The following is a 27,808-nucleotide window of genomic DNA, read 5'->3' as shown; positions in this document are numbered from 1 at the left end:
TAAACTTTTTCTATTAATGTATCGCCTTTTTAAAATTTACTATCAAAATATCACTCTTTTAAAATTAATTATTTAAATGTTTCTTTTACATTATTATAATTAATTATAATATAAAATAGCATATTAAATGTCATCCTAACTAAAAAATAGTATTTAGATAATAGTTTCAAAATAAAAACATTTATAATAAGTTTTGGAAAAAATATCACATTAGTAAAATAAAAGAATCGGTAGAAGTGAATATACGAGAAAATTTAGGGGATCGGCACTTTTATTAAAATTTAACCATCACTTAACCAGCAAAAGAAAAGTAAGTAATCTCACACTATTGGATAAAATCTCACACCATTAAAAACACTAATAATAACTAATTGATAGTTACAAATCACAAAATTTACTGATCTCCTAATCCTCATCGTGAATATACACCAGGGATAGTGAAGCCACCTGTTCCTGTGAAGGCGACAGATATGGCGATGGCGACTGCAACCAGCAAAACAGAAGACCAGGGAAGTGAGTGATGAGTGATAACACAAAGCAGAATGAGTGACGATGCTGCAGCAATGTAGAGGACCGCAGGGCAATGGAAGAAAGGTGTAGGGATTCTGTCTAAAAAGGTTAAAAAAGACCGATAACATAAGTATACGAATATATATAAAATACAATTATATATGAAATATACACTAAAAATTAATTAGTAAAATTAATCATTAATATAAAATATATATTAAAAAATTATATTAAAATAAATTAAATAATAATATATAAATTTATAAATAAATACTTAATAATTAATTTTAGTAATTGATTTTAAGATGGGTTAAGTATGATTTCAGTTTTTGTATAGGGCGAAAATTTTTTCATCCTTAACCTTTTTTTGCATACAAAATTTTTCTTAAGATTTAACTTTGTTTTAAAATCGTCCCTAAAGTTTAACTTGGTTCTAAATTTTTGGCGGCGGAAGCGGAAGCGGAAGCAAAGGTGGATCGTGTACGGTTTCTTCTTCTTTTCTTCTTCTCCTTCTTCTTCTTCCATTCCTCTTTTGCAGGAGTAGAAACACTCTCTTTTATTTTATTTTATTTTATAATTTTTTTGTTATGGATAATTCGGTCCAAAATTTTAAGATTTATGTAAAAATGACAATTTTAAAACTTGGTTTTAAATCTTAGAAATGATTTTGTATAAAAAAAATTTAAAAAAAAATTTAGGCCTATACCTTAAGAACCAAAATCGTATTTAACCTTTTAAGATACATATGATATTTTTTTTTTGAAAAAGTATTTACATTATTGAGCATTACATATATGCATCAGGCCTTGAATCATTTGAATGAAGTGATTATCTACTCACCATAGTAGGTACAAAACTCTAATATCTTACATTCAATTTTTAGCCAAAATTATTATCACTAACTCGTTGAGTTCTTCTAATGTTACCAATGCACTTAGGCAACAGAAGCTAAGATAACTAATTGGTCCGTCGTCCCGTGCGGAATTTCGAATATGTTAGAAATAAGAGAGTAATCTAAAGAAAGTATTTTGTGTATTATTCGATTTTAGGTATATATAACTGCTAGAAGAATCAAAATAATAAAAGCATAAAATCCTATAATTAATGTACAGATACATTATATAAATACAAATGATACTAATTGATCCAATTTGATTCTAATTATTCTCTTAACATCCCCCCTCAAACTCAAGTGGGAGTTAAGGATACTATTTTAAGTTTGGATAACAGAGTCCAAAAATGAGTCGAATGATGAGCCTTCATGAAGATATCAGTAGTATGATCCAGTATTCCAACAACGATGAGACAAACAGCATCAATAAGAATATGTTGCCGAACAAAGTGACAATCGATCTCAATGTGTTTAGTGTGTTCATGAAACACATCATTATGGGCAATCTGAATAGCATTGCGGTTGTCACAAAAAATATTAGTTGGGGATGACTGAGGAGCACCCAAGTCTTCAAGAAGCCAACAAATTGAGATAATTTCAGTAGTGGTGTCAACGGGAGCACAGTATTCAGCTTCTGTGCTTGATCGAGTAGTGAATGTTTGCTTCTTAGCTCGCCAGAAAATGAGAGAGTCTCCAAGAAACAAATAATAACCAGTAGTGAAATGACGATTAGTGGGATCACCAGCCCAATCAACATCTGAGTACGCCTGAAGGGATAAAGATGAATAGGGAGAAAAATAAAGGCCATGGAATAGGGTGCCTTTGATATAGCAAATTCAAAGAACTGCCGCATAGTGAGTAGTACGAGGAGCTGACAATAACTAGATAAGAACATGAATCGGATAAGCGATGTCTGGTCGGGTGATAGTTAAGTAGACGAGTCCTCCAACTAATTGTTGATAAAGAGTAGGATTATCCAAAACAGTGCCATCCATAGGAGTAAATCGAACATTAGGCTCAAGAGGAGTAGACTCAGTGCCACTATCTGTAAGTCTGGCTTGAGCAAGAAGATCTGAAGCATATTTAGCTTGAGAGAGATAGATCATCGATGGATATGACTTCTAGACCAAGAAAATAGCTGAGAGAACCAAGATCTTTCATCTCAAAAGTAAAGTAAAGGGACGCCTTGAGATCAGAGATACCATCAACATCATCTCCAGTAATGATCATATCATCAACATACAAAAGTAGAAGAACAACTCCATGTTCGCTTTTACAAATGAAGAGAGTATTCTCATGAGGGTTGCAAGTGAAACCAAGATTACGTATGGTAGTACTGAACTTATCAAACCATTCACGAGGAGCTTGCTTCGATCCATAAAGTTCCTTGCGAAGGAAACAGACCTTACTAGAAGGACAAGGATATCCCGGAGGTGGTTTCATATAGACTTTCTTTTTCAAATTCCCGTTAAGAAATGCATTCTTCACATCTATCTAACTCAGAGACCATTTTTTAATCGTAGCAATGGCAAGGAGAGCTCGAACAGACGTGAGATGAGCAACAAGAGCAAAAGTCTCTTCATAATCAATACCATACTCTTGTGTACAACTTTGAGTAACCAATCATGCCTTATAACAATCAATAGAACCATCAGAGCGAGTCTTGATCTTGTATACCCATCTACTACCCACAACTTCTTGATCAGAAGGAGGATCAACCAAATCCGAAATGTGTGCTTTTTCAAGTGCTTTAATTTCTTCCTACAATGCTTGCTGCCAATTTGGATTGGTAGAGGCTTCTTGGAATGACCGAGGTTCATGATGATGAAGAATAGTAGAAAAACAGTGATAATAAAAAAGATGAGGAGGTGGATTTCTTACCCTAGAAGAACAAGTGAAGGAAGGAGGCATGACAGCAGGAACAGAAGCATCGTCCAGTCTGGAATCATCGAGAGATGGAGAAGATGGAAGAGAAGGGGCCTCGAGGGTTGCACTGGAGGTAGACCCTGTAGTATCATCACTAGAAAAGAGATCAACATTGGGGTTTAGTAAAAAACGGTGACAGAGTAGAAGGAATGGACTCAAAAGAGGAAAAACTAGAGAACATGTAATGCTCCCAAAAGACAACATGACGAGATATACGAATGCGTCGAGAGATAGGATCCCAAAAACAATAACCCTTATGTTTAGAACCATAACCAAGAAAACAACATATGCGAGCCCGAGGTTCCAGCTTATTGTGTTCATGAGGCTGAAGAAGGACAAAACAGACATAACAAAAAATACGGAGAGAAGTGTAATCAGGAGAAGTTTGATAAAGACGCTCAAAGTGAGTATTGTTACCAAGAATAGAAGAAGGGAGTCTATTGATAACATGAACATCAGTGAGAACAAATTCACCCCAAGCACGCTCAGGACAGGAAGAGGAAATAAGTATCGCACGAACAGAGTCAAGAATATGACGTTGTTTACGCTCAACTCTGCCATTTTGTTGAGAAGTTTCAGGACAAGAAAACTCAGACAAAGGACCCTGTTCAGCGAGAAAATTTAAATGTTTGGAGTCACGATACTCCATAGCATTATTCCGTCTGAAGATTTTAATGACCTTTGAAAACTGAGTCTGAATCATAGTGGCAAAGTTAATATAAATCTGAGACAGCTCATGATGATCAGTCATCAAATAAATCCAAGTAAACCGTGAATAATCATCAATAATGACTATAAAGTATCGAGCCCCTCCCATAGAAACGGTGGGAGCGGGACCCCAAACATCAGAATGAATAAGATCAAAAGGAGAGCAAGCAATAGAGAAATTATTATAAAAGGATAAGGTAGGTTGTTTTACAATTTGACAAGAAATGCAATCAAACGACTCATTTTAAACTTGACCTAAAACACCCGTAGACATAAGAGGACGCAATATTCCTAAGAAGCCGTGGGCAAGACGACGGTGCCACATGTGAAGAGTAGGTGGAGAGGAAATAGCACAGAGATTTTATGTAAAGGGAACATGAAGATTTTCGAGCTCAAACAAATGTCTGACCTTACAACCAGTCCTGATGATCTTTCTCTTCCGACGATCCTGCACACGACAACCAGAAATAGAGAAAGTGACATCAAAATCGAGTTTAACAAGTTGACCGACAGAGATAAAATTAAAATTCAATTTTGGAATAAAATACTTATCAGGAAGATGAATATTGGACTGTGAAATAAATCCTTGATATGTTGCATGCAGGAGGGAACCATTAGCAGTGTCGATAGATGGTGCATTTGTAGTGGTAGACAATGGCGAGAAAAGATGACATAAAGGAGACATATGATTAAAATAACCAGAATCAAAATATCATTTATTACCTAGAAGGGTGGAAAGAGTACCAGGGGTATTTACCAGAAAAAGAGAGAAGTTGCTTAAGAAGAGATTTAATGTCTGATGGAGAGACAGAAGGTGTGTTCAGAGAGGTAAAAGGGGTGGACTCAGTAGCACCAGCAGCAGTAGAAGCAGGCACATGTGGAGAGTTGTTGGGACGAGTTTGATACTTGTTCTGATCTGAACGTGGTGGTCTAGTAGGATAGGCAGTAATCAAGTGATCCGAGAGCTTACAATAATGGCAGAATAGTTTCGGACAGTTGGGGCCAATGTGACCATTTTGTTTGCACTTATGACATTCAATAGAGGAACAGTCGAAGAAGGAATGCCCATGACGGTTACAGTTTCGACAGATTTTGCCCTTTTTGTCGGTGGCAGCAAAGACAGTTTCACTCTTAGAACGAGTCAATCTCAAGCACTTTTCTTTAGACTTAAGACGAGAAAGAGCATCTTCAAGACTAGGCAAGGAATTATGATGAAGAAGAGAAGCCCTGACCAACTCATAGTCATCAGTAAGTGACATAAGAAATTGGATGAGACGTGTTTGGTTCTAATAATCCTCATATGCCTTAGCATCGGTCGGATCTTTAAGAACAGGCTCACAAGAGGTCAATTGATCCCAAATAATTTTTATTTGAGCAAGAAAATCAAAAACTGTTTGGTCACGTTCTTTCTTAAGGCTATGAAGCTCCTTTAGTAGTTGGTACTGATGAGAGAGATCAGAAATAGTGTAAAGCTTTGCCAAATGATCCCATACCTCTTTAGCAGTTTCAAAACGCCCAAACTGTAAATGAATGCCAGGAGTAGAAGTGTTGCAGAACTAAGTGATAATCTAGTAATTTTTACAATTCCAATATTCCAATTTCTCTGCAAAGTCCTCCTCAGCAACCTCCTTGGATTTGGAAGTCCCATCTTTGGATTTGTCAATCACAGTTGGCTTAGCAGGATAAACAATATCACTAGTTACATATCATCATAATTTTCGCCCTTTATGAAATCCTCGCATAGCTTCAACCCAATGAGCATAGTTGGAGCCATTAAGGACAACAGGAATAGGTTGAAAAACATCTGGTTTCTCCATAATAACAGAAACAAAGGCAAAAAAGAGAAGAAATTGCAAATTTAGGGGAGAAAATGAGAAAACGAATGGCAAAATCGAAAAGAGCTCACCAAAAAATCTTAAGGAGGGTCCCACTGTCTGCCACGTTGGATGACACGTCAGCAGGAAAGGACACGTGGTGCAGCGTGATTAGAGGCGGAGAACACGTCAGCGCTGATGGGGCGTGGGGTGGCACGCGGGTTACGAAGCAGATCGGTCAGGCGCGTGGGTCGAGCACGGGTCCGTGGAGCTCTGCTGACACGTAGCGTGACACGGAGCCGTTGATCTGGGACGCCGATCGGAGGCGTCTGGAAGGATCGGAGAACTTCTTCAAGCGGACAGGAAACTTCAAGTAGCGCGTCTAGCGGTGATTCTGGAGGCGTTGGAAACGTTATGACGAGAAGAAGGTGATGGTGGCAGCGGTGAGGAACCAATGCATCGGAAAGGAGTCGAAAAGTGAGGACAAAATACTGCCAGAGGTGACAAAATAAAAGAGCTAGAAACCAATTGTTACTGGAAAAAAATAAGCTAAGCTCTTGATACCATGTTAGAAATAAGAGAACAATCTAAAAAAAAGTGTTTTGTGTATTATTCAGTCTGAGGAAAAGTACAATGTACAAGGGGTATATATAGCTGCTAGAAGAATTAAAGTAATAAAAACATAGAATTCTACAATTAATATACAAATACGCTATATAAATACAAATAATACTAATGGATCTAATTTGATTCTAATTATTCTCTTAACAGAATAAATAAAACTACGATAATGCTAGGTTGATGATAACTAAAATCATTAATATGATATTTATAATATATAGAATATTTAAAATTATATATTTGTTATATTTAAAATTATATAATTAATTTAATAATAATTAATAAATATTAAATAAAATAATTTTAAATTATTTTAATTAATTTTTTTAAATATTATTTTAAAAATAAGAGAGAATTGTATGTAAGAGTAAAAAAGGGTATACCTTTGTAAAAGAGCGTGATGAGAAATAATCCGATGGAGAAATGAAAATAATAATACCTAAACAATTGCTTCAATCTCTGCAAGGAAAAAAACCAAACATTGCCACATAAGAGAACTACTTTTTCAAAATATAACTCTAAAATTACAAGTTTGTAACTACACAAAAATGTGAAAAATTATAAAATCAACAAGAATTCTAGTTAAAATATTGCACCAAATACGAGGGTTGCAATTCTAAAAAGAGAATTTTAAATTTCAGTTGACAATTTAACTTTTATACGTGTTAAAGAGTTTCATACATTATTTATAAGATCATTTAAATGAGTAATCAGTCATTCATATAAATATATATTAAAATAAAAAATACATATTAAAAAATATATATACTTATATAAAAATATATAGTACTGATTTTTGGTGTGCATGGTTAGATGATCGTACAAAATTCTTTACGTTGTTCAAACTTTAAAATTAAACTAAAAAAGAAATTCAAGTAAACTCCAAGCTAAAGAAAGGACATAACTAGGAAGGGAGGAACATTGTTAGTTCCGCATTTTAGTGGGTGTATGAGGGAGGAAGTGACACCGTTTAGGTTCGTGGGTGCGTGGATATGGGATTGCTACTTTTCTATACTATCTATAAGTATGTTTGTCTATTTTTATAAATGAAAATGTTTTTTCTGTAAAAAGAAAAGAATGACCTAGCTAGTAAAGACTTTAACTGTGCAGGATTTTTTTTGTATATAAAATAAAATAATTAATTATTTCTCTAGAAAAGAATTTCCAGCTTTATTTTCAATGATACGATTTCTTTTTTTTTTTTTTTGGAATTAGAGGAAGTTCACCGCACCCCCGGCGAACTTTATAGGTGGGTTCAGTACCAAAGTAATTCTCCACACCTCCTTGTAGAACCCTGATGCTGATTGTTGAATCGGCCTTGACCATCGTGAAAATGTGTTGTATAGTCACTTTCGAATCCAACCTATGATGATCTTTCCCCATCGAAGTTTGCATGCAAGTATGATGACCAATGTATCTCCTAACCTCCCACCTTTCTTGCTTTCGGTGATATGATATGAGTATGCTCCAATTACAACCAGGTCCGAACTGGATACATCGTGCATTGTACCTCTAATGGTCACTCTCTACTATTTTGTACTCCGCAGCCCTCCTGATGCTGTACTGCTTAACTGCCAACATGACTTCTTCCTTGTTCCCAAATTATTGTCCAACCTCAAACTCGTTGCTTGGATCTTCTTCAGAACCTCCTTGGGTAAATGACCAATCCGAAGTCATTGCATCGAGATTCAACCTCGTGAAATGATCCAGCCGGTCATATGATCGAGAAATAGCAGGCTGTGTCAGAGCAATCTGTGTGTCACCGTAGTAGTTCATCTCCTCTTCCTCGTCACCATCATCAGGGATTTCGGGTGGTTCTTCGTCAGCATCATCTCCATCATCGAGGTTGACTTCATACACCTCCATCATCAGATCTCTGATAAGAGAACCGTCATGACTTTCATGACCGTCATCCATTAAGTCAACGTTACGAACTTCAACATTAGACCCCTCCTGACTATCCTCAGGTGGCATATTTAGATCTACCATCTTCCTTCTGATAGTTCGTCTAACAACTCCACTCGTCGGACTATCATCAACAGTATCTGCAGATGATCCTCGGCCACCAAAGTTAACAAGAAACACGTATAATTCCAACAGATAAAAATTGGTCCATCGATTGTGCCACGACCTTATAAGCCATACGTCCTCGTCGTTGCACAACTGGTACCTAATTGAAAACAATAGAAACATCGCTCACAATGATGGTCTGATAAATATACTAGTAACAGAGACAAAGACAACACAACAGTAATATATACCTTTTATAAAACAAATTGCCATCTAACTCGGTCGGATATCTGTAGTAAATTTTTTTCACCCTTTTAGATTCTTGTTGTCCGATGAAATGCAATATCACATCCTTCAAACCTGTTAAACTGTTGACTTCCAGTGTCATATAGGTAATTATCGGTTGACCCGATCTAAAGACAATTGAACCTTCTTCATCATACACTATTTCACCATCGTAATGAATGGATAACAATATATTTTCTGACATCGTAGCGACAATGTTAATAGTGAGAAAGAAGGTAAACAAAGAAATTGTGGCTACTTGATCTTTCTCTCCAATAGGCCTGCTTTTATTTCCGAACTCATCATAGAGTTCGCCGAGGGGTGCGGCGAACTCTATATAAATTATAGAGTTCGTCGGGAGGTACGGAAAACTCTATATAAATTATAGAGTTTGCCGGGGGGTGCGGCAAACTTTCTCTTATTCCAAAAAAAAAAATCGTATCCTTGAAAATAAAACTGGAAAATATTTTCTGGAAAAATAATTAATTATTTTATTTTATATATGAAAAAAATCCTAACTGTGCACAAGCCCAATGGCTTTATTTTATTTGAATGAATCCAAATTACAGAGACAAGAGAATACAAATAGTGTGGTACGCAACAAGGCACAAGGCATAGCGTGTCACTAGCTAACACAGACTTACATAAACTATAAATCTCAAAAGCATGCATAATTGATGATGATAGATATATAATATATTTTATTCAATGCTAAATGAAAGCAAAGCCAGCTGAATTTTAAACTTAATGAAGTTATGGTTGAAGACGCGATCAACGAGTAAACTCGATCAGAGGACCATACGGCTTGAAGGCGGATGGGGTATTATTGGTCCTTTACCATTTTCAAATGAAAAATCATTATCATCATCATCAAAATGTATATTTCCATTGGCAGCACTTGAAGGTCACAGATTTGATATCCATCTTCCGAGGCATGTCGGATCGGGGCACCTATAGATGATCAGCCCACTAGAAGGAATGTTATGCAATCAGAACTTCATGCAAGGCGGATCTTTTGGCTTGTGGAGTTGGGAATAGTAATTGTAAGTGGTGTTAAGGCCTAAACCCAATATATTGGTGTTAGTCAAAATAAAACAAATTTAGAATATCTAAAGGAGGAACTCGTTTGGTATTTTTAAAGGCAATGAAACTTATCGGAAAGGACATATCGACAAGAAAGACAAGTTCGATCGACAGGGCTCATCAAAGAAAAGTGAGATAATCGAAATGATGAAGAAATTGACAAAAAAAGACAAACAATGGCAGTTATAACATCATTCAAGGCGCTAGAACAGTTACTCAAGAATTCACGCACATGAAAAATATGTTGGATCTTGATTGGTTGAAGAGTCTTATAAATAGTTGAAGAATGGAAGGAAAAGAGGTTGGAATTCAGTTTCAAAAAATATTTTCACACACTCATGTCTCCGGCGAATTTCTGAGTCTTCAAAGAGCTTTCTTTTCTGTTGGATTCCTTTCATGTCTTTAAATTTTTTTTAAGCTTTCTGTAACTTTTCCATTTTTTTGCAAATTTGTTGCTTTTCTTTAAGATTTTAGTGTTTGTATTTGAATTCAAAGCCCTTTGACTTTATCGAAGGCATTTTATTGCTTTCTTTTAAATTCGAAGTTATTTCCTTCATTTTAGCAATTTCGTTTTGTTCTTTTTCAAGTAATTTTCTTTAATATTTCAAATTTTCCCTTCGTCATTTTGATCATGTAATAGAATCTTTGGTACACTTTCGAAAATTAGTACTGATGAGAGAAGTAGGTTTTACTCCCAGATTATTAGATATCGAACCAATCCAGATTTATTAAAAATTTGCAAAATAAATTGGCACGTTCAGTGGGACTGTTTTGAAAAAAAAGTGTGTCAAAAGTTCTTTGTAATGGTTTAGTTTATGCAGCTTAGAAGTGGAAGAATTATACACATGGCGGACGAAATTTCTAATACCAATGGTGGATCAGTGAATAATGATAATGCTTCTATAGTTGCACAAACTTCTGCAGAGTTAATGTCGCACATGGAAGGTAGTACATTGGGAGAAAATGCGATAGTTAACAACCCCCTGTTGGGAATTATGGGCGTAACCTATGCCCACGAATTGCTCCAACACAAACACAACTGCCAGTAACTGCAGGTTGGCCTCCTTTTGGCCTTCCTCTAGGTTACACTCCACCTATGAGTGGTTATGGGCCTCCAATTCGATTTGAAAATGCATCAGGAGCGGTTAACAATCAACTGCCTTTATAGCATCCTGAGTTTACCCGTGATTATCAAACGGGTTCAACATCAAATGGCCCTGGTTCGATGGTAGTGTTTCAATAACATGTCAATGAAAGTCATTACGATTTAGTTAATTTATTGACTCAGCAAATGACTACTATTTTGCACCCTATGATGGCTGATCATGAGACAAAGTTTGAACATCTCGCTAGACAAGTCGAGCGGATTGCTCGAATTGTTGATTATGACGAGGGTGATTGACAAAATGTTGAAGTAAATCCAGAGGATTTAGAAGGCAATTATTTGATGTGTTTCGATATTGGTTTTGCCAAAAGGCAAGATGTTGCTTTCGATAAAAGATTTAAAAGGGAAACCTTATTATAAGTTTCATCAATCAACTAGCCATTTGACTAATAATTGTATCAGTTTCAGGGACTTGATCTAAGAAGCAATTATGGAGAGAATATTGAAGTTCGATGATGGCAAAAAAAATATGAAACTTGATACTGATCCTTTCGATGCTGGAGCAAATTTTGTTGAGCCTATTTTCTTAGGGATCAACATGGCTGGCTTCACTTATGAATTTGACACTGCTTTAGTAGATTTTGAAGCTAATGTTTGATTAGTGTATCCTGGTGTTAGTGAGGGACTGTTAGAGTTTCTAATGTAGCCGAAATTAAAGGATCAGGATGTGTCCCGATGCCCTTAGTGTAATGTTGTATTTGATGCTAAGGCTGCAGCAATATTTGAAAAAGAAAGAATGAAAAAGAAGCTAGCTCATAATGAAGAACAGATTCCTCAGAGTCATCCCCCTCGATGACAAGTTGGTCAGAGTTCTCAAAGTTCTCGAGAAAATTTAGTTCCTCCACTTAATCATTCACAAGCTTTGGGAGTCCAATGGATTAAGAATTTTTAAGAGTTTTGAGATCGTGAGACGTTCCAATATCGACAACGCCAATTCCAAAGGGGTTATATGGGTTCTAATCAAGGTTGGTATCCATACTCCCGAGGAAGGGCGAGAGGTAATCAAGGTGAAAGAATTTCACGTCCAATTGCGCCAGAGAGGCCATCGAATTGCATGTCCAATTGTGCCAGAAAGGCCATCGACCTTGACAGACAAGGGGGCAACTCCTTCCGTTCATTCATGAATAATTTTTCCTGTTGATGGAGAAACTAATCCTAAAGGGATTACTTTATCTAAAAACGAGAAAGGGAAGTCTATCGAAGTTACCCCGATTAAAACTAATGACAAGGATGCTGATCTTGACGAGGAGTATTTCAATGAGGGAGATGAGGAATGGTGTGTACCATCTCCATTATCCCTACAAAATATCTGGGAGAATATGAAGGGAACCTGGATGAAGATTATGATGTGGAAAGTAAGGAAGCTTTTACTTTCATCTGTGAAAATGAAGAGTTGGGTTGTTTCAAAAAACCAACTGAAAAGAAAAAGTCGCACCTTCGACCTTTGCACATTACTGCCCACATAAGTGGTATTTGTATTAACAAGGTTTTGGTCGATGGTGGAGCAGCAATTAGTTTTTTGTCAGAACGGATGTTGATCAAGGTGGAAAAATATTTCGATGATTTGATTCCTACCAATATTTTAGTAACTGATTACAGCGGAGTGTCAACCCCTGCAAAGGGTTTAGTAACTCTTCAAGTGCAAGTAGGGTCATCATCTCGTAACACTATTTTTGTGGTGGTATCCTCTAAGGCTAGTTATAATCTCTTGCTTGGTCGAGATTGGATTCATGGTGTTGGGATTGTACCTTCGACCGTGCACTAGAGTATTCTTCTTTGGACTGATGAAGGAAATTCTGAAGTGATAAAAGCATATTCGAGTCTTTATATGAAGCAAATGCATGTCGATTTTAAGGTATTTAATTACAAACTAGTACCCCTCAATGTCGACAGGGTGCTCAACTACTACAACTGCAAAGGTTGTTTCTTATCAATAGATGAACTTTAAGCTTCCTCAGCCAAAGCTCAATTATACTCCTACAGGGTGGGAGTAGTTGATCTTGAAGTATAATAGCTCAAAACCATCTCGTCATGGCCAAAGAACAAGATGTTTCAAACTATTTAGTTTCTTTAGAGAATTATCTAAGTAGTTTTAATTCTGCACGAAATATTTCTTTTTCTAGATATGATTTTTCTGATAAAGTTGAATTGAATAGGGATTTCAATTCAACATCTTCAATTCCTAGTGCAGATTCGATTCCTACAACCGAATATAGTTCTACTTTAGATGCTACATATATTTCCATTCCTAGGTCTAATATTATTGACCAATCTCATGTCGATGTATCTCAAGATCTCTGTGTGGTAAATAACTTGATTGCTGATTCAGTTGATAATAAAACTTATTTTTATTCACATGATTCAATAGATCTTTCTTTCGAATGGATTTATGATTTGGAACCTTTGAATTTTGGAAAAATCTCAATTAATGATGATCATGTTGAAAGAGGCTTTGAGTCTCAAAATCCTTTTGAGGAGATCAATTTGGGGTTTAATGGTGATGTCAAACCCACTTATATTTGCAAAAATATTGATGAGGAATTTTGAGGAAATTTGATTAATGTCTTGATCGAATATAAAGATAGTTTTGTTTGGGATTATGATGAGATGCCTGGGCTTGACCGGTCCTTGGTAGAACATCGATTGGCTTTAAAGCCATTCTCTTGATCAGTAAAACAGGCACCTTGGCGATTTGCTCCTGAGATCAATCTTAAGATTAAAGAAGAGATTGAAAGATTGATTAAGGCAAAATTTATTCGAACAACTCGTTATGTTGATTAGGTATCGAATATTGTCCCAATAATGAAAAAGAATGGAAATTACGTGTTTGTATTGATTTTTGAAATTTGAAGAATGCCACTCCCAAAGATGAATATTTTATGCTTGTAGTACACATGTTAATCGATTCAGCAGCACGTAATGAAAATTTAAGTTTCATGGGTGGTTATTCTGGTTATAATCAAATCTTCTTATCCAAGCATGATGTATCGAAAACTGCTTTTTGGTGCCATGGAGCTTTAAGAACTTATGAGTGGATAGTGATGCCTTTTGGTTTAAAAAATGCTGGGCAACATATCAACGAGCCATAAATTTATAGGAAAATTTATGGAGGTGTATATTAATGACGTAATAGTAAAGTCAAATTCGATGGATCAACATCTCAATTATTTTTGTCAAGCATTCAAAACAATGAGACAGAAATGTTTAAAAATGAATTCTTTAAAGTATGCATTTAGAGCTTCTGCAGAAAATTTTTAGGATTTGTGGTACAAAAGAAGGGGATTGCTATCGATCAAAATAAAACTAAAGTAATTTTAGAGTTGCCTCCACCAACGTCGAAAAAAGAAGTGCAGTCTTTCTTCGAGAAGATAAGTTTTCTACGACATTTTATTTTCAATTTGTCTAGTTGAACTTGTGTTTTTTCACCCTAAGTCAAACTCAAAGATGAGTCCCAATATGTGTGGATAGATAAACATCAAAGGGCATTTGAATCAATAAAGGACTTCTTCAAAAGCCCCAGTAATGGCAACTGTTCGTCCTTTTGAACGATTAAAATTCTATGTTGTAGCTTTGACAAACACCATTGGATAGATGTTAGTGCAAGCTGATGAAGAAGGATGCGAAAGGGTAATTTATTATTTGAGTCAAGTCTTGTCCGATATCGAAACAAGATATTCTCCAATTAAAAAGTTATGTCTCTCTCTTTACCATGCTTGTATGAAGTTAAAATGTTACATGGTTGTAAAAACTGTAAGAGTGATTGCACATACCGATTTGGTAAAATACATGTTGTCTTATCCAATGTTGAGAGGACGATTGGTGAAATGGATGCTTGGATTGACAGAATTCGATTTACAAGATGTCCCAACTAAGGCTACTAAAGATCATGTCATAGCAGATTTTCTAGTCGAGCAGCCGAATAATCTCAATGACCAGGTGGTAAACATCATCGACATTGAAATTGAACCTTGGAGATTGTATTTTGATGGATCAAAACATAAAAATGCTGCTGGTGTTGGCATTCTGATTATATCCTCAAAGGGGATACCATCAAAATTTTTGTTTGAATTAAAATATCCATGCTCTAATAACGTAGCTGAATATGAAGCTTTGATATTGGGACTAGAGATTTTAATTAACAAAGGGGCATTAGAAGTCTTAATTCTAGGAGATTCTTAGTTAGTTTTACAACAGCCATCAAAATAATTTAAGTGCCATAATGAAAAATTACATAAATACTTGTCGACAGCATGGGAATTATTAGCATCCTTACGAAAGCTGTCTTTGGTTCATATTCCAAGAATTTAAAATGAAGTGGCTAATGAACTAGCTCAAATTGCATCGCGATACAAAGTACTTCCTGAGACTTTAGAAAGGTTGATAGAAATCCAACAAGTCTTCGTACCCGTTGGAAAGAGGGAAGTGTTGGCTATTGATGATTGGGATGATGATGATTGGAGAAAACCAATAGCTAAATACTTGAAAAATCCTAATATAAGAATTGATAGGAAGGATAAAATAAAGTTGATGAATTTTATGGTATTAGGGGACAAATTATATAAAAAATGTGTCAAAGGGAGTCTAATGAGATGTTTAAGCCAATCTGAGAGAATGATTGCCTTTGGAGAGGTTCATGAAGGTATATGTGGTGTCATTAGCCTGGTGAAAAAATAAAATGGATGCTTCGACGTGATCAAGTGTATTGGCCATCAATAATCAAAGATTGCATCGAGTATGCTAAAGCATGTCAGGAATGTCAAAAACATGGTGTAATACAACAAATTCATGCTTCTGAATTGCATTCGATTATAAAACCTTGGCCATTTAGAGGTTAGGCTTTAGATTTAATTGGAATGATTCATCTTCCATAATCAAAAATCATAAGTTAATTATGGTGGCTATCGATTATTTCACAAAGTAGGTTGAAGCCGTGGAAGAGTATATAATTCATCGATTTGGAATTTTTCAAACTTTATGTACTGATAAAGGTACCATGTTTACTAGTCAATGTATTATGAATTTTGTAGCATCAAGGGGGTATAACTATGGTAAACTTCAACCCCATATTATGCGCAAGCAAATGGCCAGGTTGAAGCTGCAAATAAAATTATAATAAATTTGATTAAAAAACAAATTAGTCAGAGACCTCGTTCTTGGCATGAAACTCTGAGTCAAGTTCTATGGGCTTATCGAAACTCACCAAGAGGCTCGACGAGCATGTCGCTTTATTAATTAGTGTATGGCCATGATGCGATGTTACCCTTGGATTTTAATTTGAATACTATAAGGATGATGAGACAAAATGAGTTGCCGATTGAGGATTATTGGAATGCGATGTTTGATGAATTAAATGATTTGGATAGTGAACGTATTTTAGCACTCAAAAATCTTATCCATCAAAAGGAGAATGTTGCCCGCAATTATAATCGACAAGTAAAAGAAAAGTGTTTTCAAGTTGGTGAATTGGTCCTTAAGGTTATTTTACTAATAAAGAAAAAATCAAAATTTTATGGTAAATGGTCCCAAAATTAGGAAGGCCCTTTTCAGGTTATTGACTTATATTTTGGAAATACATATCACGTTAAAAATATCGATTCCGGCATCGAGGTCAAATCAGTTAATGGAAAGTATTTAAAGCGGTATCAATGTTGTTGGGAGAATAATGTTTAATATATATAAGAAAGCAATGAATAACAAGTGAAGAGTTTCGGAAGTATTCAAAAAGAAAAACAACAAAATAAAAACTTGGCATCCCAAGTCTTCAAAGATAAGGCTCTAATAGATCTTCCAATTCAAATCAAAGGCGTACTCTTTCTTCGTCATAAGAACTATAGACAGTGATCTCATCGTGTTCTTCAAGCCACAGTCTCTCATATTTTCTCCTGAGGTCAGCCAAATCATTTTTCATCTCACAAATATCTCAAAAAAGATCTGTCTTCCTTTTTTGAGCTTTCAAGTAAGGCCCCTCTAGTAAAGCCTCTTCTTCACATATTTGGGCAAGTTTTTTTCGAGTTCTTCTATGCGCTGAGCAAATCGAGCTCGAGTGCTGGCAGCATGAGCAACATTGATTTCATATTCTTTATAAGTCTTTTATGCTGATTTATGAAAAGTGTCAACCTTTGTTGATTTTTTTTCAATGTCTGTCATTGCTTTCTTTACTTCAACCAATTTGTTATGAGAGATAGAAAGGTTATCGGCAATTTTTTCGAATTTCTTCACCACTTTTGAAAAGTTGATTGGAACTTGTTACTCGAGAGTAGAACTCAGAATATCCGAAAAAGTTGCATTCAAGTCATCCCAATTTATCCACACATCGATGGTATGTGTCAGGAAGGTAAGAAGAGTAGAAAACCTTTTGATAGCATAAGGAGTAAGTTCTTTTGGAAGCTCGTGTTCTAATATTCCTTCCATGGTCGGAATCGGAGTTATGAGAAATATGGGACATGGCAGCAAGGAGCTCAGCTAAGTCAGTCTCTGGTGGACTAGAAATAGTGGTTGGAGGAATTTATTGAGTTTCAGGGGTTTGTTTCAAAGGCTGCCCAAGTTGATTGATCGAATAAGAAAAAATTTTGACTTTCTGGATTAGCATGAAAGAGATGTGCCCCTTTTTCAATATTTTTTGCAAAAGGGATATTTTCTTTTGAAGGAGATCAGTTAAAAGTGAGATCGACATTGATCTTTGGAGAAGAGGATATATCATTAATAAATTGAACTTGTGGGAATTTTTCTTGGCTCGATTTCTTTGAGGTGTGGTCTTCGATGGTTGGACGATCGACATCTATAATAGGGGAAACAACTTCTTTGGTTACTCGTTTGTCAGATTATTGTGTGTTCCTATTAGTCGATAGATATTGAGAGATTACATTACCACTAGATGATGATCTCGAAAGGTGATCCCTCCCTTGATCAAGAATAACCTTTGCTGGTGAAGTGGAAGGAGGTTGTTAAAGAAGTATATCAAACTTTTTCATATCAAAGAAAGGAAGAAAGTTATTAAAGAGCTAATCGATAACTTTATTGCTATAATAATTATGGAATCTACCTTCGTGGTTATTCTTGGCTCAGAATGGTGTGAACGAGTATTTGTTTAGGTGCTACTCGATTCAGAACTACTTGAAGCAGAAGAGGAATCACTCGAATGAGAGTAATCTTGTTTTGGTGAGGGTTTAGCACTTTTATCGGAAGAGTCTTCACTGGAAGATTGCTTCTGTGATAAAGAAGAAAAAGGTTCAAGACAAGAACTTTAAAATAGAAGACTGTTAAATATAAAAAAGAGGAAGGCAGAAGACTTAACCAAATTTTACCTTTTTTCTGTCATAGTCTTAGTTGAAGTTTTTTGTACCTTTTGTTTTTGTTATCTCGATATCTCTACTTTTCTCTTTAGAGCTTTTTGTGGGGGTTCTTTAGAGGTACCAGGATATGTTTTTATCGACCTCTTCATAATATCGTCAAATGAACAATCATATTGAGAGTAATAATTATCCCACCATTCGATGAAAGACTTGGTAACAAAGTCGCTATAAACAAAAGATAGAGGAGAATAGTGGCTTCGATTTTTCTCGCTGACATCAAGATATTTCTTAATATCTTCTTTCGATTTGAAGGTAACATGACAGAGAGCTGCGGATTTCCTTGGAAAGGGAGCTGGAATTGCTTGTGAAAAACTCATTTGTCTGGAAACATAATGTAGGGCATGAAGGTTTACATTGAATTGTTCCTTTTTAGTATTGAGGAATTCCCGTTGGGAATATTTCAATGGCAAGAAAGTTGGACCAGGTTATTGTTGTTCGAACCATGACTATCATCGTCTGAAAGGATATGGCGTTGAAACCATGATGGTCCACATCTTCAATCCGCAAAAGGGGCAAGCACTAGGTCTTCATTTCAAAAACTTTTGCATGAGTGGAATTTCAAAAATTCTTTCCAAAAAAGTTCATCGATCGAATGTGCATTTTTGAAATCTGGTTGTAAAGTGATCAATCAAAGGCTTTCAATGTTTTGTTTATCAAAAGTTGTGATTCACCCTTGTTTCATGTATTTTTTTAAGATGGCATTGAGCCAAAGTTGTAATAACCAAAAGGGGCCCTCTGTGCTGATTGAAGTCTTCTTCCGAAGACTATCGAGCATTTGCACTAACTCGTCATAAATATTTTCCAAAAGCAATTTGAATAAATTGAATTTGTGCCCTTCATGAAGCAAAGTAACTAATGAATGAACAATTTTTGCATTGAGATACTCCTCGAACAGAAAACAACAGCATTTAGCCAATAATAAAAAAGGCCACACATTCGTCTTCAGTAACAAGAGTGCCTGCCTTTCCCATATTGTGCTTAATAAACTCCCCATAAGAGTTTTTCTTAATGATATTGTATGTTCGATTGGGCTTCATATCGAACATAGCTATAGGATTGCCCATCAGAAGCCCAATAATAGCTACCACATCGAAGAGTGCAGGGCCAACCATCCCGCATGGAAGATAAAAGTTGTTTATAGTTTTGTTCCAAAAATATAGCGCAGCACCAATCATCTAATGATGCGTGATCGGTGGAAAATGGGAGAGTCAAAGGAGATCATGAATCCCATGTAATTTTCAAGCTTCACCTTTCACAAATTCAACCCTTTGGTACCAAATAAGGAAATTGGCATTTTTAAAAGAAATTTTGGCGTTCTTCCGGAAAGGTTGTTTACTATCGATGAAGGGTGATACAAGAAGATCTTGTTTAATAAGTAAGTCTTCCCCTTTAGCAGTAGGAAAATGGTGGAAGACTTTCTTGGCTTGGTCAGGGGATTTCAAAGTACTGACAAAACAATGCATGTCATCCTCAACAGAGAAGGGGAAGAGGATTTTCTTGTCATTTGTAGTATTGATTGGGTCCTCAATAACAATGTATGCAGCTCGAGATAGGATGCACAAATCGGATTGTTCGAAGGTTTTAGTTGCAATTTGTTTCCCTTTGTCTTTGGGTGATGTAGTTTCTAGAGTTTTAGATGAAAGCAATTACTTACAGAAAGGAAAATGGATGAACTTTGGAGTTGGAGCATAGAAGATTAGATGAAATCACTATGGCGTTAATGCAAGAATATTACTAGAGAAGAACGGCAAAGTGAAATGAGATTTTTTGAAGATGAAGGTTTCGAACTTTTTCAAAATTTGAAGACTTCCTTGAGAAGGTAAATGTTAAGGAGAGAGAAAACGATAATTAATGAGAAAACGTGCTATAGTGGGCCTTGTTTGAATTAATTAATTGTTTACGGATTTTAAATTTGCAAGATAGGATTGAACGTTTTAGCTCCAGTTTAATCTCGATAGACGTGTCAATTCTAAGAGGGTAATTTGTTAGTCAAAATAAAACAAGTTTAGAATATCGAGGTAGGAACTCATTTGGTATCTTTGAAGACAATGAAGCTTATTAGAAAGAACATATCGACAAGAGAGACGAGATCGATCGACAGGGCTCATCAAAGAAAAGTGAGATAATTGAAATGGTGAGGAAGTTGACAAATAAAGACAAACGATGGCAGGTATAACATCATTCAAGGCGCGGAAACAGTTACTCAAGAATTCACACACATAGGAAATATGTTGGATCTAGATTGGTTGAAGAGTCTTATAAATAGTTAAAGAAAAGAAGGAAAAGAGGTTGAAATTCAGTTTTAGAAAACACCCTTGCACACTCATATCCTCAGCGAATTTCTGAGTCTGCAAAGAGTTTTTTTTTATTTAGAATTCTTTCCATGTCTTTAATTTTCTTTTTAAGCTTTCTGTAACTTTTCCATTTTCTACAAATTTATTGATTTCCTTTAATATTTCAGTGTTTGTATTTAAAGAGCTAAGACGTATTTCTCTTAGCTCGGACTCGTGTGCAGGAGTGTTTGCGGTGCAGTTTGGTTTGGTTATTTAAAAAAAATCATCCGATTCGTTCGTTTATTAAAATTGCAGTTCAGTTTGGTTCGGTTATTTTGTCAAGATCATCCAAATCAAACCAAACCAATTAAAATCGGTTTGGTTTGATTCGGTTTTTTTGGTTTTTGGATTAATTCAAAGAAAAAACATGTCCAATTTAGTCAGAGTCATAAAAACAAAATTCCACACCAATAAAGAAATTATGTGCATAATTGTAACCCAGATGACTAAATAATTGTAACCCAAAACTAACAATCATAACAAAAAAACCAAATGACTAAATAATTTATGTACAGTTTTATCAGAGCCTAGATAATGAAAGGTAAAAAATCAAATTATTAGAAAGAAATAATCACAACCCAAAACTAATAATCATAACAACAAATTTAAAAAAAATTAAAATCAAAATCCTGAAATAAAAAGTAGAACCAACAATAAATGGAATAATCATAAGCAAACATCAAAAAAAAAATAAAAAGAACCAAATATCGGAAAAAGAATCGAAGATGGTGAGATGATGGTGAGATGACGGTGCGTCAGTGGCCACAAGGGAGTGGCTACGCTAGAGGGACATTACGGATTCAACGTCGGAGGCAAAGTGGAGGACAAACAACACGGCTTCAATGACGAACAACAAAAAGCCAGAGAAGAATGCCCAGATGGCTAGAGCACGACGGTGCTACGATTGTTAGAGATGGAAGGCGTAGGAAGAGGGGCTCGCTTAGTTGCTCTCTGTGCGCGATGGCAGTAGCAGCAGCACTGTGTGCGACGGCAACGACGTTGTGCGTATGCAGCGCTCTGAGTGAACGATGGCGAGGGAGCAAGGGAGAGAAATGGAGAGGCTACGACTGCGACGAGGGAAAGGGAAAGGCTGTGACGGCAACGGTAGAGAAGCTAACCGACTCTATGAGGAGGGGAATAGAGAGGGATTGAGTCTGAGTGATGGTTGAGGATTGGAGAAGATTGTGCAGCATAGGAGATGGGAAGGAAAGTGTGAGTGAGGGTGTTAGTGTATTGGGTTATTAGGGTTAGGTTTAATTTATGGATATTTTGGATCTTTAACTTATAGTTGCGGTTTGGTTCAGGTTTTCTACACTAGAACTGAAAATCAAACCGAACCAAAGTAAAAATAGCAAAAATTTAATTTTTCGGTTTTTTCGATTTTCAATTTATTCAATTTTCAGTTTTTTTAGTTTGGTCCGTCAGTTTTATTTGGTCTGGTTCGATTTTTAACATCCCTACTCGTGTGAATATAAAGAATATCAGAAAAAAATCTAGGAAACTAATATTGCACAAATAACAATACAGCCAACATTTAACATAAAAAAAGATATCTAAAACCCTTAAATATAAAAATGTTGGAAACTCAATTCAAAACATCTTAAATTAAAAACTAACAAAAATTTATTTTTAGTGGACTTTATGCTAAACTCGTTTGATAACTTACTATAGTGTTAGCTAATACTATATTGCTAATTCTCTAGTATTCTTCATCGTAGTAGTAGTATTATTATTATTGTTGTCGTCGTCGTGGTCATTTTACTTGAGCATATTTGTAGTGTTCTCATGTATCAATGATCTGTACATACTCTACGCAAATAAAAGTAGCAAGGATTGAAAAGTAGTAGTTCTTACCGTGACCCATGTTTGAATAGGAGGATGAATTTTAAATGCTGCGGGCCAAAACCATTTCCATTGTTGAGAAACAAAATATGAGATGGTAGCATAATCGAATGGGAAGACTTCTATGCCCCACAGAATGATCGGGCGCAGTGCATTTTGGTTCAAAACATTTCCATAAGCATCAGCCACCACCACAATAGGTTTACCTCGGTAATTCCACACTTGTTGCAATGGTTCGTAACCTTCTATGAGTGATAAATATTCCACCACATACCATGATGGCATCCTAGACTTCAAATACTGAAACCTTTCCTTATTGATTTCAAGGGTCCAATCTTCCACAACAGGCACCCACACAATCTTACCTATCTTATAATCGTGAATCCATGTTAGAGACGTTATTATCTCAAGGTCAATGTCAAGACCAGAAATGAACAAAAACAACTTCTCTGTTGTTATTAGTTCATCCAGGTTAAGCTGTCCATTGGCGAACCAAATTACAATTAGAAACGAGAAAAACATAAATTTGCAAATCTATATATAAACACACGGCATGTCATGGTGTTGAAATTTTATTATTACTGTCGCACTAATTACCAGTTCTTTGGTAGCATTGTTGGCAATTATATTATCAGGTTTGTCAACGTTGTTGGGATAGATTAGAGCTTTGAGAAGTTGCCAAATTCCTGGTGAAGGATTTTGGAAGGCCTCTAAACGCCAAATTAGATCTTCCAATGCCCCTGCAATAGAATAGAAGATAAACCTTAGAGTTAGTAAGTATAGATTTAAATAACGAGAAATGATTTAATTTTTTTATTTTTATAATTTAAAAAATAAATGTTAAATTTCTTAATTAATTTTTCCCGAGTTAACTAATAAAGTAGTAAAGTGTAAAAGTTGTGCTAGTGGCATTTATTTATGAGAAAGTCTAGAAGGTCAATATTTTTATTAAAATCTAGTTAATATTTAACTATTAAAAGAAAAATGAATAATCTTATATCATTAGATGTTATCTCACACCATTAAAATATTAATAATGACTAATTGATGACTACACATCACAAATTTTGCTAGACTCTAGCAATCCTCTTTATTTATTTATATAGTATGTGTGAAGATAACGTAACCTTGTTGGATTCTGATTTCCTCCAGAATAACGTTGAGTTTCTCAAGAAGAACCAAGTACTGGATCTCCTCCCTTTTCCTGATGAGTCAATCCAACAATTGTGGTAATATAGATTTGATTTTAACCAATATAAAAAATATAATGAGAGAGCATCTTCGATGTTAAAATTCGGACATACGTTTGATTAGCACAAGCAAAAAGGGAGAAAATTGCCCAATAAGCATAAACAGCACGATGATCTTTGCAGAGAGTTGGAAAATGCTTTATAGTGTATGATTTGTTTGCAAAGAGCTTCTCCAATGTGATGATCTTCTTTATGAGTTCCAGTGTAATTTTAACCAAATTACTTGTAAGATTTGAACCCGATTGAGCGGGCTTGTTCTCCTCTTTTGCAAGCGTGAGCACATGCAGCTCAAGCGCGTTCTCCTTCTGGCTCGCTTCCTCTGCCACTGTCAGTCGCAATGGCTTTCCATAGTTCAAAGCAAAAGCAGAGAGTGCTATCACTGTTTTAGCATCCCATGCGTAACTCCTCAGTTTCTGAAGAATTCCCACCACCGACTCGTGCACATTTGATGTGTTGAACGAGTGGCATGTCATCTGTAATAATTATCGAATGTCATTCTAGTATCGTATCCAAATGTAACCAGGATGGCTACCATATTTTAAAAAATATTATATACATATATTAAGATGATTATAGAAGGTGCAACTAAGTATTTATTATAATTTATTTTTTAATTAGTCATTATTTATTGTAATAATTATTTTTAGATGTTATGTCTTAATTTTTTTTATATATTTAAAATTTAAAATTATACTTTCTTAAAGTTAAAATATTTAAATTTAAATTTAAACAAAACAAAATAAAAATAAGAAATCAAAATTAAACTCTAACCAAACTAAAATTAAAATAATTCTATCAAAATCATTTTTTTTTGGTTTTAAGACCGGTATATATGATTTTTTTATTTTAATTAACAAAAATAATAAATACAATTATTTTTGGATGAGTTTTGAATATGTTAAAAAATTATTTAGTATACAACAATTTTGTAATTTTAAATGTGTTCATTAATGTGTACAACAACATGGTTAAATATTAGTACCACATAACAATAGTGATGACCACATTTGCTTTATGACAAATACCGTTTTCTTTTCTTTTGAGTATATGGAGATTTCTATTTTATTAATTTTGTATGTGTGGCTCAAAAAACTTGTTTAACAACTTCGTTCTTGGATTTTATTGTAGAAGAAGTGCTATATATATTGAGTTGTTCTCAAAACCAAAGTAGCAAAAGATAATCAATTTTTTGTTATTATTTGTGTTCAAAAAAATATTTATATTAAGAAAATATAAGCACAAATTTGATGAATTTCAGATGTATACTAAAAGTATTTTATATGTTATTTTATTATTTAGGATGTGTTAAAAATTATTTATGTAAAAAAAAATATAAACACAGATTTAAATGAATTTTAGATGTGACAAAAAATATATATTTTATGTGTTGCTTTATTACTTTAAATGTGTTATGAATATATATAAAATAATAAAAAAACATAAACAAAAAATCACACGAGACATATCATTAACGTTTTGAAATGTTAATATAACGTTGAATATCAACTTCTACTAATGCCTATGATGATACATATTCTTCATGAAACTATGGAATAAAAAAATTGAAGTTGCAGAATTTGTGAATTAAAAATGACAATAAACTTTTGTGAATAATAAAAAGTAAAAAAATTAAAATAGTAAATGAAGAAAAAAAATAAAAAAATTAAAATAGTAAATGAAAAAAACTAAAGTTGTAAATGAATTATTATTTATCTTGTCAAAAGAATAAAGAATCGTAATCATAAACCACATAATAATAAAAAAAAAATTAAAACACAGTGACAAACACTAGAAGTCACACATAAAAGTAAAATAATATGAATGGAGTAACTTGAATGACTAATTTATTAAAAAACGTATATAGAAAAGTAGTTATTTATCAGTACTAAGTATTTGTATTTTCAAAATTTAAATTAAATAAAAGTGTTACTGGTTCTTAAAATTTAGGAAATATGATTAAATAAAAATTAAAAAAAATAATATAATAAAATAATTAAATTTAAAAGCTGATTAAAGAATAATTTTTAAAGGACAAATAACATCATTGTTATAATAGTTATGATGTTTTAAAAAATTAGAGTAAAGTATTGTTTTTGTCCGAACGTTTGGGGTAAGTCCTATTTGTGTTTCTAACGTTTAAATTGTTCTATTTGTATTTTTAACGTTTATAAAAGTGATTCAATGTTATTCTACTATCAATTATACTAACAAATCAGATTATATTTTTCAATTATTCTCACTTGGATGTATTCATTCTCAATTAGATCTCACTTGAATGTGTTCGATTTTAATATTATACCCACTATTTGTATTTAGATTCAATTATGTCCCTAGAAAAATAAATTATGTAAATGTTGTAGGAATTAATTTCAACTTTTGATGAGCTATTTTTCGGAGTGGATCATCAATTCTATCACAGACATTTGTATTCTAACTTCAAGAAGAGATTTTTAAAACTCAAACTAAAGCGTTCATGATGAGTAATTGACGGCATGATAATATTGAATCACTTTTACAAACGTTATGGATACAAATAGGACGATTTAAACGTTAGGAACATAAATAGGATTTACCCCAAACGTTTGGGACAAAAACGATACTTTACTCTAAAAATTATTATTAAAATAAAAATAACGTTTTTTATTATTTAACAATATTTTTTAAAAATATTACTAAAAAAATCACCAAATTAAAAAAAATATAATTTTAATTTTAATAATATTTTATAACTTCTGTGATCACTATAAACATAAAGATACTTAAATTTAATCATCAATCATTTTTATAGATGACTTCTGTAGTGGCTAGAACAAAACAATGACTGAGGTGGTCAAGAATAAATGTCCAATCTGAAAGGAACACGTGGCACTTTTAAATACTGTATCAATTTTACAATTTTAATTTAACCATAAATTGTTGCAGAATTTGCACTTTTTAAAATTAAAAAAAAAAGTGAATTACAAAATAAATTTTTAACATTATTGTTACATTTTAATTATAAAAAATGCTACTAAAATGGTTTGATTTTTACATCTATCTTTATAAATTAACTTAAGACTTATTGTTTGTAAAGTACGATGGAAACAAATGATAAGAGGATTTTTTTTCTTATTTATCAATATCTTCTAAAAAAAAGTTAATAATAAAGTAATAAAATAAAAAATTAATTATACAATTTAAAAAAATAAACAAAATTTATTGAAACAGGACCATGATTTAATAATGAATTAATGACCCACATGAACAAAAAACTGCTTTTGAACAAATACTTTATACTTTATGCTTCTCCTTACAATGATCAAAGTGTCAGGTGTCACAAAATATTTGTAGGTTAATAAAAACCTTTTTAACCACCACAGTTCATGCCACCAGAGATCCCCTTAAATATGTAATAATTTTTATTGGCACCATAAAATGAGCTAAGTTATTGTAAAAGTAGGTAATTAATGAGTTGACCTGACAAGCAATCTCGTTGAGAAGGCTGTAAGCTGGCTGGAGAGCAACTTGAGGAACCTTGTGTTGCCCAAGATCGATGGTCACTTGCTGAAATAATAATAATATTCAGAAATAAACAATAATATAAATATAGTCACATTAAAATGCATTACAATGTTATAATAGTTAGTTAGTTAGTTAGTTATGAGGACCTGGAAGTCAAGAGAGTCGGTTGAGGTGCTAATAACAATGTCAGACAGAACATTGAAAAGAGAATCGACATCATGTCTGATTGCTTGAACGTCGTGGAAGGGGCTGATGTTGCAAGAGATGAAATCATCATTAGGCACATTGAATGGGTTCAGCGGCATTATTGGAGGAGCACAATTGGCTGGGAGCAGTGGAATTGCAGGATGAGGGGTGGAAGTGGATACGAGTGGAACTCCTGCATGAGACTCTCCTGGCTTCTCCTTTATTCCAGGGAATTGAGGGCTTCCGATTGTGTTTGACATTATCAAAAAACTCAAAAGAAAACAAGAGTTACTTAGCGCTCTCAGATTAATTAAAGAACCAGAAAAAAAC

At 34.2% G+C, this 27,808-nt stretch overlaps 1 protein-coding gene across 2 annotated transcripts; it reads right to left on the bottom strand.

Moving 5' to 3' along the window:
* Positions 1–336: 336 nt before the first annotated feature.
* LOC107615796 (protein SIEVE ELEMENT OCCLUSION B-like) lies at positions 337–27,802 on the bottom strand. 2 transcript variants are annotated; one of them, XM_016317826.3, is made up of 8 exons: positions 27,439–27,802; positions 27,248–27,334; positions 23,846–24,264; positions 23,669–23,745; positions 23,139–23,281; positions 22,554–23,018; positions 6,855–6,930; positions 337–609 (listed from the first exon to the last, which is right to left on the bottom strand). In XM_016317826.3, the coding sequence occupies exons 1-8, from the start codon at positions 27,736–27,738 to the stop codon at positions 413–415; spliced, it is 1,764 nt and encodes a 587-aa protein (XP_016173312.1). In that variant the 5' UTR covers positions 27,739–27,802; the 3' UTR covers positions 337–412. The 2 variants fall into 2 exon arrangements, with proteins under 2 accessions (XP_016173312.1, XP_088356336.1); XM_088500210.1 differs by lacking the exons at positions 337–609; positions 6,855–6,930 and adding an exon at positions 18,069–18,221.
* Positions 27,803–27,808: the final 6 nt, after the last annotated feature.

Source organism: Arachis ipaensis, chromosome B9 (genome assembly GCF_059453495.1).
Source record: "Arachis ipaensis isolate K30076 ecotype BB chromosome B9, ASM5945349v1, whole genome shotgun sequence".
Lineage (NCBI taxonomy): Eukaryota > Viridiplantae > Streptophyta > Magnoliopsida > Fabales > Fabaceae > Arachis > Arachis ipaensis.
This window is presented reverse-complemented; position numbering and strand designations above follow the sequence as displayed.

Coding starts and splice junctions, on each gene's coding strand:
- LOC107615796 (XM_016317826.3), bottom strand. CDS start 27,738: ATGTCAAACACAATCGGAAGCCCTCAATTCCCTGGAATAAAGGAGAAG. Junction 23,019..23,138: donor ACAATGCTACCAAAGAACTG/GTAATTAGTGCG, acceptor GCCAATGGACAG/CTTAACCTGGATGAACTAAT. Junction 610..6,854: donor CATCACGCTCTTTTACAAAG/GTATACCCTTTT, acceptor TAACCTTTTTAG/ACAGAATCCCTACACCTTTC.